Source organism: Crocodylus siamensis, chromosome 11 (genome assembly GCF_052110815.1).
Source record: "Crocodylus siamensis isolate JL-2025a chromosome 11, ASM5211081v1, whole genome shotgun sequence".
Lineage (NCBI taxonomy): Eukaryota > Metazoa > Chordata > Crocodylia > Crocodylidae > Crocodylus > Crocodylus siamensis.
In genome coordinates this window covers 61,618,605-61,634,447 of record NC_143405.1, presented here as the reverse complement: position 1 = coordinate 61,634,447, position 15,843 = coordinate 61,618,605, and the positions used below count along the sequence as shown (strand labels likewise).

Below are 15,843 nucleotides of genomic sequence, written 5' to 3'. Positions count from 1 at the left end.
TGTAGATGTCTCCTTAGGGCACGCTTGCGGCGACTGAGCCAGGCTCCATTATGTCCTGGGAACAGAAAACCACAAAGCTGGCATAACATCAGGTTGTCCTTGCTCCTCCTGGGCTCTGCACAGACTTCAGCCAGGTGTGCTGAATAGCGACCTACTTTGCGGCAAGCTCAAAATGGACTAGAAACTGGAAACTCTCAAATCCCCTCCTTTGTCAGTTCTAGTCACACCCTGATTATTTTCTTATACTGAGGCTATAATAAAGAGCTTTTCTGAGGCACTGTGTCAGAGATCAGTGTAATGGTGCTGTCAGTCTGGAGTCCAGTCCTCTTACTATGTACCACACAATAAGATCGAAGGGTTGCACCGGAGACATTAAAGCCTGTCAAGTCACACGCAGCACCCTCTGTATCAGGCTCCCAGGACGGTAGGAAAGGAGGTGGTTCATAATGAGTATCATTATTACCATTATTTACTGTTGTTTGGGGCATAGAGTTAGCAATCAATGGAAAGAGCGACCTTTTGTAGTATGGGCTTTTAAAGCACGCAGTATTACAATGAAGGTAAGCCAACATACTGTTATCTATACGGTAGCACTTAGGCGCTATGTGCTTAACATATAGGCTTCTGCTTTAACTTCTAATGGTCTGTTTCTTAGGCTTAAGCCATAGCCTTAATGTTGTCGGAATGGCAATGTTGGTGGTGTGTTAAGTGTATAAACATTGCTCTTTAAAAAATAATTACATATAGTACATAGATGGGAAAAACCAGTACATTCCTGTAAACAGCCACTTAAGATGTAGGCAATAAATAAATGACGGTAATAAATAATTTGGTACGTCAAAGCTGAAGCATATGGGAGGATGTTGAAGGAGCAGAGTGTGTTCTTTTCCTACTATATGCTGAGATACTGTTAAATGGTTAGGGGTAGAAGAAAAGATTTTATTTAGTGATAAGACGAGCTTTGGAAAGCTAATGTAAGTCTACAGAACTATTTATCTCCTCCCCCCACCATTGATATGCTCTCTCTTCCCCTCAGAAAAGATGCAAACAAATCTGTTTTGCTTTCCAACATATGAAATGAAATGCCTTCCCTAAATCTCTGGGGTGGTTTTATGGTTCCCTTGCATATACTGGCCCTTAATTCTCAGGGTGTCTTCCACAAACTCACTGTAACTGAAGCGTCTCTCTAATTTTCCCCTGGGAAAATCCTTTGCATGCCTATATTTATGTGTTTTGTCTTTTCGTATTCACTTGTTCTCCTTTTCCACCTTACTTCTTGGAGCATCCTTTGCTTTTCAAGCACGCCCTCCTTATGGGGAGAGAGCTTTTCTTTTATATTCTGGATTGTGAAGAACATCAGATATGCTGGTATTTCACTGCAACTCCAGTTAAGAGATAGTGGGCTATGATAGCAATTCATTGTAGCTTGTAATAGAGGGTAATGTCACTTTAAGACATGTGATACTTTACAGAGCAGGGATGTATTGAAATAGGCTACCGGTACTTACAGCATTGTATAGCAATCCGGCTTTGTACGTACAGCTGCCTTACTCTGCACTGAATGCACTGTAGTGAGGCTGGTCTCTCATTAAACATAAACTGATCCTCGTCTTTAAATACACTGGAAGCTTCAAATTATCTCAAGATCACTTCAGAAGTCTCATCCAGCAGAAGGTGACGCTAGGAGATGATTTAAAGGTGAAAATGACAAGGTTTCCACCCCTCAAACCTTGGCCACTTTTCTGACAACAGTCGGAGAGCTCTGATGTCTTCTTTACTCTGGGAATAGGATTGGTAACGAGAGAGAGAATTTTTTCTTCTTCTTTTTTTTTTCTAATCCTGATAAAAGAAGATTATTGGGAAGCTGTTTTAACATCTCTTATTGTGGTACAGATGGATTTAAATAAGTGTTAGATCTTTCCAATGAACACTAATAGAGAGCTCTGCTCTTGGTTGGATTACTCAGGTAAGGAGCTTCTTTAGGATTTAAGATTCAGAAAGCAGATTGGGAACTCATCTGATAATAACTGGGGGAATTACTGTTTTGTTTTATTTTATTAACAGGCTGATCCCTTTGCACAAAATAGTGTTGGATAGCAGTTTGCATCGAGCTGACAAACAAGTGCAGGAACAAATGCCAGTTAGGAAGGTTGGGGCTAGAAGAAAGTTAATTAAAATAAGGTAGTTTGAGGAAGGGTGGAAAAGATGTAGGAAATGTGTAATGAAAACGGGGTGAATTTAAAAGTCATTTTTCTCAGTGTGATTGAGATGCCTGAAGAAGGAAAGAGAAGCAATTGGGAGACTGTAGAAGTTTGATTTGCTTCTCGGTTTGGCTAGGATTTGTAAAGTTCAAGTTAAAGAGGAGCATTTAATGCCCGAGATATCTCTATATGTTACTGTCATCTTTCCCTTTTATCTCCCTGTACAAATGCATTAATTTCTGAGGACACGAGTTGTATTGCTATACCTACCATCCGGGGGGGGGGGTCGAGTCTATGTTGCACTATCACTTGGTGTGAAAACAAAGGAGGAAAAGTCTACTGTATACAAAAGTAAATGATGGAAAGAGAAACTAATAATACGCTGAATTGTTCATCAGACACAGACAGAGGAATAAATAGGTTTACGCTGTTGAAAACAGTGTTTTTCAGTTAAATTTCCGCACCAGTTTATTTGGGGCTTTTTAGTCCATTAGACTTAAGAACACCTCAAGACCATACCTCTCTATTAAAATAGCAAAAATTATTTTTCTATGCATGTGTTTTATTAGCACTTGAGCATCCCTGTTATTTTAACAGTGCTAGTACCCCAAGTAAGGAAAAATCCTGCTAAGAGGTCATTTAGGGGTTTTACATGTGTTCCCTTAATTTTTCCTAAATGCACAAGCTTTCCTATGGAGGAGATTTTTAGCTTTAAAGCCTTTCTTCCTCAGTGAAAATGATGTTCAGCTGATTGGATTACTAGATAGAAGATGGCATCATGTCATTGGTTGAATAAGGAGAGTGCCTGAAGTTTGATTAATTTGGCAATATGAAATGCAGCAGAAGGTGTTGTTAAGGGAACTGGACGATATGTAGCGTAGCTGAGCCTTGCAAATCCTCTGATCCTTGCAGGCATTGAGAAGGATCTGTTCAAGTTACAGAGTCTAAGGAACATTTAACCAATTAGTACAGTAATAAATATAAGTCAGAAAATATTCACCTCCACAGATAAAAAAATAGGCAAGTATGCCAGCATGGGGAGACAGCAAAAGAAATACACCAGCCCTCTGCAAAAACAGTCTCTCTTTAAATTTTGACACAATCTGCCCTGTGAAAAGATCAAACCTCCTATCTGTTACATATGAAATTCAATCTGGCCTCACTCCAGTCCTTTACAAGCGTGGGTCGAATAAAAGGAAGCTGATTTTATCTGGGGATTAGAACACGATTCTGAGAAACAATTACTTTGTTTAGCAGACAGCCTCGCAATTAAAAATTAATGCTCACGGAAGTCAAAAACAATAATCTGTTACCTACTGGGTAGGTATCAGCCTGGCAGTCTTGCGGATGGAGCGTGTTTTAAAATGCATCTGATACCTGATAATGTTGTTTGACTCTCCGTAATGTGTTTCAAGTAGTTTCAATACTATCTGAAGATCACAGTTTTTGGCTACCATTGTGATTTTTTCCTTCCGTATATTAAATGGGAGAAGAGTGTGGGGATAGTTCCCTGGCTTCTGTTTACATTGGTTTTCTTCTCGTACTTGGATCATTATCACTTAATTTGTCTTACTGAATTATTAAAGTTACCCAGTCTCCCATGCTGACATCTCCTTATCCCAACCATCCTTTTTGGACACAACCTTTGTTTTATGATGATCAGAGCCTGCAAGGCTGGGCACAGAGGGGAGGCAAGAGGTGAAAGAAGGAAACAAGGACATCTCACAAAATGAATGTAAATGTTGTTGTAATCAAAGCTGACTACTGTGTGCTGTGAGGCTATAGATAATAATGCCTGTCTAATATTTCATTTAGAGAATGGCAATGGTCTCTGCAATGTCCTGGGTCCTGTATTTGTGGATAAGTGCCTGTGCAATGCTGCTCTGTCAGGGGTCCCTCCATCACACTTTCCAGCAGCATCACCTGCACAGACCAGGTAGGACTGATCAGCTACAGGATGCTGCCAGATTACAGGCGCTCTGCTCATGCTCTCATGTCTGTCTTGACAAGCGGTTGAATAATCACAAAACCCATTTTGTCATTTAACTATTATGAGCTGTTTATCTTGAAATCTCAAAGTGTCTTTCCATTCAGCCTAATGTGTACCTTGCCTGTCTGGTGTTTGGGAACATGCCTCCTTTTGAATATCCTTTTCTAACAACTTCTCAGCAGAGGAGGCTTCCCATGGGGAACCTGTTTCAGATAATAATTTAAATTTTCTTTGGCCCACTTGCTTATTTTGTTTTTCCTGTATAATAACAGACTACGTTGTCAGTCCCCTGGGAAGAAAGCCTAGTTTTGTGTAAATGTATTGCTATGCCAGTCTGGACTGAAACTATTTTGAGACAAATCCTGCTCTGTTATGCCTGTCCATCCTCCCTGAGGTTGGTAGAATGGGCTGGCATTAAATAAAAACTGAATTTGGCTTCAGATGTTTCCTGTTGACCATCAATGAGGTTCAAAGGTTTAACCTGAAGTAGACTTCAGGCCTGTGTTTTCATGAGCATGAATGAGTGTAATTAAGGTCAGGATGAGTCCCTTTGTGTTTGTAATGGAAAGTTCAGCTGATTTGTGACTGATGCGATTGACAAAGATTGCAAATAAGTGTTCTCATTGCTTTCTTATTCCTCAAATAGAAAGTGATAGAGTTACTTTTTTTCAGCTTTAATTGCTTTTTTTTTTGAGGCAGGTATCTCTTGTGAAATGTTTGTGGGAAGGTGTATTATAACACTTTTATTAAGGAGTTAAAAGTTGAAGGCATCATGGTATCATATACTTACCTCCTGGGGAAAGGAGTGAAAGTTTCGGAAAGACGGTAAAGATGAAATGTAAAGAATATTAGCATTTAATGAAGCAAGTAGATTAAAAAAAGATTAGAGTAAGGGTAAAATATTCAAAGGCAACGAGTCTTAGGCTCCTAATGCATTTGACAATTTTATCCTAACTCTTTAGTCAGTCTCATGATGGAAGGTTTTTTCCAATTCTTCTCCCTTCCTGCCCAAAACTGAATTGCATAAAATAAGCATCATGATAGCCTGTGGGGGAATAGATTTAAAACAATGTTTTGGAAGGTTTATCTAATGAACAATTATCATGTACTTGTATTAGCCCCTAACTTTAGCGTGGCAGTTACTAAATGCTATGTCCCAGATGGAATATTGTTCTTTGGGGATCTACAGAGGGATAAACCAAATGGCCATTAACACCATCATACAAGCTCCATTGGTGATCGGAGGCGGTCCACCAGTGAAATAACCAAACAAATAGTTAAAGAGATAGGAAAATGTAATCTCATTTTGAAAAATCAGTTGAAACAAGTGGCATTATGATAAAAAATGAGAGCTGGGCAGATCCAGAGCTTTGCAACATTTGCCTAAGCTTGAAAAATCGCCTCTTTTATGAAGCAGGAACTGCAAGACACTGAATGCATACCAAGTATAGGGGAAATGTGAAAAATGACAAATCTTTCACTCGGAGGTGTGATACAGATAGAGTGAAGGTTTTACAGCTGCCTCATCACCTGCTTAGGAACAGCAGAGCTTTTCCTCTTGCGAGCCTTTCTCAGGCAGCTACTCCGCACCCTGCATGAGTAAGATTGATGGTGTTCTGATCCCAGGCAGCCAATTTCAGTCTCTCAAGAAATAATCCACTACATTGACAGATGAGTGGAATTTGATGTGATGTTCACCTCGGATTCAGATTGCTCCACACCTGGAAAGTGCCAGCTAGTGAGGGTCCTTTAGGGGAAACTGTTAGAAATTTTGGACAATTTCTGCTGTCATAACATGGAACCAAGACAACGTTTTTATAAGGCCATGAATTTGCAATCTGCCAACTGAATGCAATACATAAAAAGGGCTGATAACATGTTAACCAGCAAACTGACTGATTTTAATTAGTTCCACTGCAGTCCCTAAGCATTTTCATATTTATAATATTAGGAATGCGTCATTTAATTTTAGGTAGTGTTTAACTAAGATTAAAACATTCAGCCAAATAACAATAGATAAAATGGGTGAAGATGAACCAATGCATAATATCAGGAACTCAATATTTGTGGATATGAAGTTTTCACTTATTGAGTTGAGGCAAACATGGCAGTTAACAGCAGTAGGTTTCCTGTTATAGGTGTTGCTGAGCTGCTTAAATGAGAAAAGACACGCTGAACAATTAAACTCAGTGGTGAAATTAGTTAGTGTAGGGTAATTAAAGAGACACCTTCCATTAATTGAACACATGTATGTGCTGTGTCAAAAAAAGCAAAACCCCCAACTGAGTGGATTGACTATAATAAATTTCAGTGCAACTCATTTGTTACATGCTGCAAAATCTGTCTTTAATATTAGAGGTAAACTGATGATGAAACACTGTTAGCTTTCAGTGACTGGTCACTCAGAGGTTAACTTATCAGAAGTAGAGTAGGGGTTTTTGCCAAAAATTTCTTAAATGCAAGTCTTTTAATGTTTTTCAGTAGACTCCTATAGAGTATATGGATGAACACATAAGTTTAAATCTTCCTTGCACTAACAGCATACAGTTCTGTAATTCAGCACTTTTGTAAACTTTAGATGACTTGGTTAGAAGGTAAAGACCTGCAAACAAACGACATAAACCATTTTATATGACAGCATTTGTAAGTAACTATAGCTTTATTTTCTGTGAAATGTTGGCTGAAGGGCACATATAGGACACATTTTAATGTTATGGAGTGCAGCATCGTGATCGGGTATTTATTGCACATTCATATGAACTATTATCTCCCTTGTCACATTATCAGTCAGGTTTAAGTGCATATTATTATGTCTTAATAAGGCATGTTTTGGTGAACTTTTTTCAATGAATTTTGTCAAGCATTTGGGCTTATTTCTTTTCTTCCTTCTAACTAAGACCCAAAGGACAAGGCCTTCATTTGGTACAAACTGGCACTGCACCATAGCAATATAAATCTCTTTAGGCAGTATACATGTTCTTCTGCAGTTCTTTATATGACTATTTCATTTTCAGGAAAATGGTATAATACAAAATATGTATTCATAGGAAATAACTCTAGGTGGAACCAATCTACATTCTATGGGCATTACTTTTTCTATGATTTAATAAGGAGCAGTGATAATGGGAACAATAAAAGTTGGTCATTTCAGGCTCTAAAATACATATAGTTGGATGGCTATTGAATTGGCCTGAGGATTAGAGTGGACAGGTTGTGATTTGCAGAGTTAGCCAAGTGCCAGTGATACTTCATTGATCATGTGATTGACAGTATTGACTCACTCCTACAAAAGCAGAGGAAGTAGGCATTGACCTTTGACTCGGCACTATGATATCTGCAAAGCATCGTGTAGCCTCAAGGATGCAAACAAAAAACATAAATACACTCTTCAGTGCTATAAATTTGGGGGGGGAAAGATCTTTCATGGTTTTATTACAGACCAAAGAATTCTGTTTCACATTCATCAAAGGCCGTTGCTGAGTACTGAAACAAAATGGAAAACACACTGGTAATACCTGGAATTCAAAAACTGTGCACAAAATATTGCAAGTTGCTATTACCTAGTATTATACCTTTTTCGCTAAATAGTCTGTTAAACATACAAAATGCCACATTAGTCTACTATTTGAGTTATGGTAAAATATGGAGATATTGGGAAGATACCAGAAACATATCCCTACTATAACAGTACCGACATTTGCAAAGATGTTAATGAAGAAACAATAGACCTATTCAGAGAAGGAAAGACAGTTGTATTAGTGTGAACTGGCTTGGCTTTTATCAGTGGGGCTGTGGCTGGCTTTCTCAAGGCATCGTTCCAAGAAAGTGTATAGTAGTTTTAGTTGTACTTTTTTCTATTGGCAGTGTTTTGTGTATTACAGACGAAAGCAACAGTAATATATCAAGTGATACAATCATATAAATATCATATATACACCTACTAAGTATTAAGCTTTACAAACTCTCATTTACTATAGCTGCAGCTTATGATACACTAAAGGAAAATCATCCCAAAAAGAGTTTACTCATAGATAAAAATCATTGTGTCTGGGCTGTCCCATAGAAATGAATACTGAGCAAGAATGTGTGAGTTGTGTTTCTTAACAGCATTTTAAAGTGACTTCAACCTCTCGCTGTGAGGAAGGAATTTCTTAGTTCTAATTTGGCTCTGCCACTGCCTTTTATAACCTTGAGGAAGTTACGCAGGCCCAGGGTGTCAATTTGCGTCTCAGTTTTTTGGGTGACCAATGTGAGATATCCCAGTGAAAAAATTGGCTGTTAGCCTTTCTTCGTTGGTTCCCCTCATAAAACCAAAGTAAAGACAGCGCAAACTCTTGTATTCGTGATTGAATGTGCTCATCACTATGGGCATGTCTACACATGCTTTTATGTGCGCCTAAACTGTGCATTAAGGCGATTTAAGCATTCATCTACACATGCACTCTAAGGCGCATTAACATGGTGAGTGGACTGTCTTGGGACTAAAGTTAGTCCCAAGTCAGTCAACATACATAACATTAACGTGCCTTAGCACATCTACACATATATTAAGGAATTTTAGTTATTCATGCCTAACTTTGATACCTGCTTTCGCAGATATCAAATTTAGGTGCAAATAGCATAAAATTGCCATTTTAAGGTACATTAGGGGCACACACATGTAGACCTATGCCCTTAATGCATCTTAACAATGGCTAAAGTACCTTAAATCAGCACACATCAATGTGCCCTATGGACCTTTTAATCCACCTCTAATGAAATGTAAATAATTTCCAGAATCATTTGCTGCTTCCCATTAAAGTGAATAAACCAGAAAAGAGATGGGACCAGATATCTGATCTTGTGACAGTGGCATAAAGTAAAGCAAGTGCTTTGAAACCAATACATTTACTCTTGGCTTATAAAAGACCAGATTTTGGCTTATTTATTTAGTATACTACAACCACTCGGTGAGTCAGCCATGAAGGCCATATGCCTCTGGTATCTTCCAGATTTCACGTTGATAATATGAAGTCATCCAGTACTGAAGTAAAAGGCAGAGTATAGAAAGAGTCCCCATTTGTATACAAAACACAGTCACTGCTGTGTGACAGGATCAGTGCAATGTGACTGGGTAGATGTTATCAGGCATGGCTAAATATTGATTCGTACCCATTGCACTCGCATGATTTATTTGGTCGAAGCAGTGGGCATGGTAGAAACATATAACAACCCATTGTTTAAAAACAAATCTACAGAGTCCTATCTCTAAGGTTGAGCTAGGTTAGGCTTAAAAAGGGCTCTTATTAAAGAGGAAAGACTGTTTCCCTTTCCAGAACCAACAAGATATCTCCCAATTTGTGGGGGGGGGGGTTTGTGATCTACTTGGTAGTTACCAGATTTTGGAAAACCTGTTCTCTGCTTTCATAACAGTTCAGGTTCATGTTAGAAAATTGGCAACCCTGGTGCAGCAATAACTCCATGTTGGACCTTCTGCTTCTCCTCCTCCTCTCTGAAGCTAGTCATTGCCATATTCTCCCTGGCCTTTCCACTTACGGCAGTGACACAGAGCATGTCAAGTGCCCCTGTATGGCTTATGAAAGAAGTGTACAGAAATAGTTTCTATGCCCAAAGAAACACAATTGCTCCTTCATTCTGGGTCCAAAGAGCTGCAGAAAGGATGGAGGGAGGAAATGAGAGCGTGGTATCAGCCCATACAGCTGGTTTATCATGTGAAGGTAGGGAGCTGGATACACAAAGGAAGGGTGGTATGGACATGTAACCTCAACTACCCAGGACTTCCAGTAATGCCTCCCCTTAGGGCTCGACAGCTCTGCACTGTCCTTCCCGTGATACGTCAGCTCTGTGGGCTGATACCTACAGTGACTCAGATGCGCTGAACACGGGGCTCTCTAGCACCTTAGGCCATGTGAAAGGATCAGCTTTCCTCCTGGATGCAAGCTGATGTGTTCTCAAGACTGCAAGGTCTTCATTTTGGGGTCTTCTCAGTGGGGAAAGTCTTTGTTTTGTTCCTTCTAGCCCACCAACCTTCTGAAATTTCAACCCCTTGAACACCCTCACTCCTCACATTTTCATTATCTAGACAGACCAGAAGCTTGCTGGTTTGTTTGGGTTTTTTTCTTGAAAAGCAACTTTTTTCCTCGAATTGATAATTTGTCTTTGTATGAAGCTGTTAAGGCAAGCAGGAGAAAATACTTTTCTTGTTGGTGAACCTCTACAAACTTAATTTTTTTAACTCACATTTACTACCTGGGAGTCCTTGGGGTTAACAGACATTTCTAATGCCTCATCCATGCGGCCAAATGGGAAAAACCACGACGGTTTCTAGACCTAGACCGTGAGCTGTTTTAGGGTTGAAGTTCTGACGCAAGCCCATGAGTTGAGCTCTCGAGAAGAAGACCAGCGATCTCTTGCCTTGTGCCTTTAACTCACTGGCAAAAGATAAAACTATTTCCTCTTTGATGGTGTTCAGCTTTACGTGCTGCTCGCACTCTGTAAATTTTCAGTGTATTACTTTATGTTGTGGTAGCACCCAGGGGCCAACCAGCTTGGAGCTCCACTGTACCACGTTGTCTAATAATAGCCCATAGCCCCTGACCCAAAGTACTTATTATCCAAAGGACAAGACATAACAGGTGGATAAAACTAACAATAATGCTGGAAGAAGGCTAAGGATAATGAGGTAACAACAATAATGGGATATGTGCCATTCCAGCCAGTCAGGACCTGTAATCGAAACGCACCACCTGCTGAGCTGTTTTCGCATTCCTGTTTTTTTAGTATTTTTTTTACACACTGGCCCATATGACACTAAATTGCATCTGCAACCATATCTTCTTATGCAGTCATTTCTTCTATGATAGCCGCTTAAAACAGTCTGTTTTCTAACAGGGATTTTATGGCTCTTAGAGATTGAAAAGAGACAGATGCATCATTTAAGAATGCCTCTTTTCAGAAGGTCTAAAAATCAATGGGACTGCTGCAACAATATATCTTTTAATGGATATTAAAAGGTTCTTTTTCACCCTAGTGAAATTGGTTGTCAAAGGTAATTAACACACTCGTAAGTGCTAGCCTGGATACTCCCTAATCAAATTTACCTCCAGTAAAAATTTCTGTTGCGGGCCAATTCAGTAAGGGCTCTGATGCTTTACCACTGTATATAGCACAGCTGTTTAAACCTTGTTGATTTAAACAGAGGTATTATAAATGTAAAAGATTCTTGTTTTCTGCAGTTGGAGAAGTTTAGGAACACGCTTTGGCCAGAACGCTGGAGCTTTATCTTTATCTACCTCACGTAGGCTCAGTCTCTTGCTCTTGCATGTAAGGTGGAAAGGTATTACGAGGGAGCAACTTATATTTGGGAGGGGGCACAGGGGGCATAAAGAATGAATGTGGGCACATGACACACTTACACTGGTGTAATCTGGCTTTGCCTAGGTGTTACAAGGTGCATCTACTTGTGTGCTTTACTGCCAAGCTGACCAGTTAGCTCCGCAGTAAAGCATCACCGTCTACATGTGCTCCCATATTAGGTTCAGTAAATGAATTAACTCCACCATAGGACAGTACTGTCTGGGACAAGTATTATCCTATGCCAGGGGAATTTACACTACCTCAACACATGGGTAAACGGTGACCAGGGCTGGCTGGGGCAAAAGGGTGCTACGGTGCAGGTACTGCCTTCTGACTATTGAACTGTAGCACCCTTGTGCCCCAGCCAGTCCCTTTGCCACCTAACACCACAACCCGGAGCCCTGGGCTGACCCCTCTCTCCCCACCCCCGAGCCTGCTGTTGGCCCAGGGCTCCTCTGCCCGGGCTCTAATTGCTCAAGTCTTGGGTGCACATGTATGTGCCGCACCTGGGAGCTGCTGACTCCCGTGTAAAGTGTGCCGGGGTTTATTGCTCCATGCTAATTGCCATGCTACACCGGGGTAAATCAGTTTACTCCAGGGTAAAGTTAGCCCCTGAAAATTCAGGAAGAACTACCCACTGGAATAAGTTGTACTAGTATATATGTTGCGTGACTGTGCCCAGGGCTATAGTGCATTGAAACCAGGAGCAGACATTTGCTCAGTACAAACAGGTCCTTACCAACTCCCCCAGCCCACCACCTAGTAATTAGCTGCTGTAATAGTGCATGCAGAAGTAGCTGCCTGTAGCACGCACTGTGACAGCAGCTAATCTGGACTGCTGACTGTCTGCTTTGGACTCCATAATAACTTACATTGCTATTCAAATTGTTATACGTTCCAGTGACATACCTGAGCCGTTTAACTGCCTGATACAAATCATGGGATAGAAGGTGCTACAAAACAGCTCTGACTTTCCTCCGTCTTGTCAGCAGCTTGCCAGAGGCTGTTTGGGGAGATGCCGTTCTTTCTGCTTAGCACATCTGTGTGCAGGTGTGGGGAAGCCATAACCAGTCACACTGCTGAATGCGGTGCTTCTGTTATTCACCATCCGGGACAAGGACGTAAACGGAGGGGGAGTAGGCGCTGAGAGCACGCTGCTCAGGGTGCCCCACAGGGCACTGAGCACCTGGCTCTCAGGAATGCTGTTTCATAGGCACGATTGTTTCCCAAGATCAACCCTTCCCTGCATATCGCATTGAAGCAGAACTCCAAGGGGCCAGGAGAAGAGCGATGAAAGAACAACAGCGACTGCTCCACATGCCACTTCCTGGCACAGGATTCGCATGTAAATCCCTGTGCACTGACCATGCTTTGTCTTCATCCCTTGGCATGCCTGTGTTGACTCTCCTCCGCGCTCAGCTGAAAGCAACCAGAGATACTTGTTTTCATCACTGCACATTGCATACGTCTGTGTGCTGCCCAGAAGTTGTTCTGGGGATGTGCCGAGCAAAACCTGCCTGCCCACTGCTAGCGCTTTGCCTCGCATTGCTCTTCAGCAGCACTGAGGATCAAATCCCTGGTGGCCCTCTTCTCTTCCCACCATCATGTGTCAAGCCTTGGTCTCTGTGAATGCAGCCTTGGGGCCTATATGTGAGTCATGAAGGGACCTTTCAGTACACTGCTCTACTTGTAACATGCTGTCACAGGATAACAAGACTGAGAACCGGTACTACGGTGGTGAAGCCCCAAGGAGAATCTGACACCTACAAATATATACCCCAAAGGCAGTAGACATGGTGTCTGCATTGAAGTGTTTCTGCTGATAACATCAGAAAACAGCCTTTAATTATTAGCCTATTTAAGTGCAAGGCTGGTTTGTTTTTTAAAAGGCAGCATCAAATGCATCTTTTAAGATACAAGCGATTTCCCCCCGCCCTTATCTTCATATTGTTTGATTCTTCCCCCTTCTATAATCTTTGCATTTCCTCTTGCATGTTTTCCTTTCCTCTCTGTTGTGAAACCATCCTTTGCTACAAGCAAGATTTATTCTCCTTGTGGGATTTGGCATTTTCTATAGCCTTCAAATGTTCTGAACAGAGCTGTTCTCTCCAGCTACACTTGTTTCAGCCTGGAATGGTCCTGGAGCCTCCTCCTCATTGTGCCTTAGGCAGGTACCATGAGGGCTGCGGCACAGCTTGAGACTAAATTTATTAGTCTCACTCAAGGATGCACAATGGGAATTGTGGTGTAAATTAAAGTGAATGAAGTTACAAAGTAGCACATGTAAATTTGTGACTCATACCCCTGTGCTTCGCTTTGAAGATTATTTTCTGACATCTCTCTGTCTCTTCCCTCTTCTCACTTGCTTTGGTTGGCTTAAAAAAAAAACCACAACCTAATCCTGCTTCTGTTGATATTGGTAGATTGCCCTTTGATTGCACTGGGTGCAAGATGAAGCCTTAGGTTATTGGGTTGGCATAATTATTACTAATCGCACATTCATACTGTGCTTTTCAGCTGCAGTTATTCCATGGAAGAGTGGTTCTGTTTTGCATGAGAGCAGCTGGATTACTGGAGAGCACACCATCTGCAGAAAGGCAAGGGCCCAATACTGCCAACCCTAAGGATGCAAAGCCACGGGATGACCCACGTGAATAAGGACAACATGTATGAGGCAGGATGTAGGGCATCTGGCCATAAATATTGATCATTATAAAGATCCAGAGCACCTGCATATTCCATTGAGCCTCTGGTTTGGGGTTACTTGGATCCCTTCTGCTACCGTGCCTTGTTGATATGCCTTGCACTTGGACTCTGAATTGTGTGGGGGGCTTTGGGTAATGAAGAATATTGTAAACACAGCGCACTTGTTTTTTAAAATACCAAGGGCCAGGGTTTCTAACCTGCCCTGTCATTGAGTTCCCATTGAGATCCATGTCTGGTAAGTTTTTTGAAAGCTTTTTCTTAACAGTAAGTGCTTGCATGCTCAACACATGTGGGTGCCTATAACAAACTCAGTCTCTCTCTAATGCTCCTGGTTACATGTTGCATATGTTACACAATTCACTGGTTAATCATGCAATAACAGTAGACCAGGCAAAATTATTATCACAGGATAAAATGGCTCTTCAGCTATAAAAAGAGCAAACCAGCTTGAAAGTTTGTGCTTGAAAATGTGTAACAAACTCCATAGCTGGTTTCTATCTAGCTTTATTTTGAACATGTACCAGGGCCCAAAGTGAGTGCTTGAAAATGTGTAACAGCTCTGTGGCTAGTTCCTATCCAACACTCACTTGAACCTGTAGCAGAGCCCTAAATTAATAATATATTTTACAGCTGGAAAACAAAATAATTGAAAAATCAGTGTGTCCCTGACTGATAGCACTGGTCATAACTCAGGTCAAAGTGTGGGTTCCCAATGGATTCATGTTTTTGTTTTTATGTAAATCTCCATGATAGAAAAATAAGAAGAAGTAATTATCTGGGAAACAATATCTAACAGTGAATGAACTAAATACAATGGAAGATAATTTTTGCTGGCATAACAACGTTTAAGTCAATAAATTATGTGAATAGAGAATTTGGCCTTAAATATTTAAAATGCCTGTAGCAAACCCCTTGATTAGAAAGCAGGAAATGCAGTGTTACAATTTTCTAAAATCTAAACAATGTTAGCAGCCAACAGATCAGCCTAAGTGAGGCCAAGAACCTCAGTAAAATAGCTGCACACACTTTGATAAAACTTTATTATCTTTTTTTAGTGTCCTCATTAATGCTCTTCAGAAATGCAGTAAAGTATTTCTGGCAAGCAAAGCTTCAGTGTAATTTTACTGTTTTGTAAAGGATTTATTAATTATAATCTTTTCTTGCAGATTCTATTTATATTTGATCATGACATTAATTGGTTGCCAAAACAAACTAGAGTTAATTGTGTTTAATTAAGTTGTTGGGAGTAAGTAAGGCTAGTTTATTTGGCAAAATAAGTTGCAGTGATTTATTTGTTTATTTTAAAAAGAATATCCCCGAATGAAAGGAATTTATTCCTTTCAAGTAAATATTGTGTAGAGTGCACCAGTGGAAAAAAGATTTGGTGGATGGGAGGAATGTGGCTTCCCTCTGTTAAAGGGAATGAAGAGTAGTCTGATGGAATAAGCATTCTTACAATAGAGTCTTACATGAAAAGGACCTCGGGGTGACAGTGGACAAGAAGCTGGATATGAATCAGCAGTGTGCCCTTGTTGCCAAGAAAGCTAAGGTCATCCTGGGCTGCATTAGTAGGAGTTTTGCCAGCAGATC

At 40.6% G+C, this 15,843-nt stretch overlaps 1 protein-coding gene across 1 annotated transcript in view; it reads left to right on the top strand.

Annotated features, from left to right (window-relative positions):
- The first annotated feature begins 1,548 nt into the window (after nucleotides 1-1,548).
- The window catches only part of TAFA1 (TAFA chemokine like family member 1), a 312,360-nt gene continuing 298,065 nt past the window's right edge, over nucleotides 1,549-15,843 (top strand). The window contains exons 1-2 of the mRNA XM_090022617.1: nucleotides 1,549-1,966; nucleotides 4,017-4,137. Of these exons, the coding sequence (XP_089878743.1) occupies nucleotides 4,020-4,137 (118 nt within the window). The 5' untranslated portion in view covers nucleotides 1,549-1,966; nucleotides 4,017-4,019. The remainder of the gene's footprint in view (nucleotides 1,967-4,016; nucleotides 4,138-15,843) is intronic.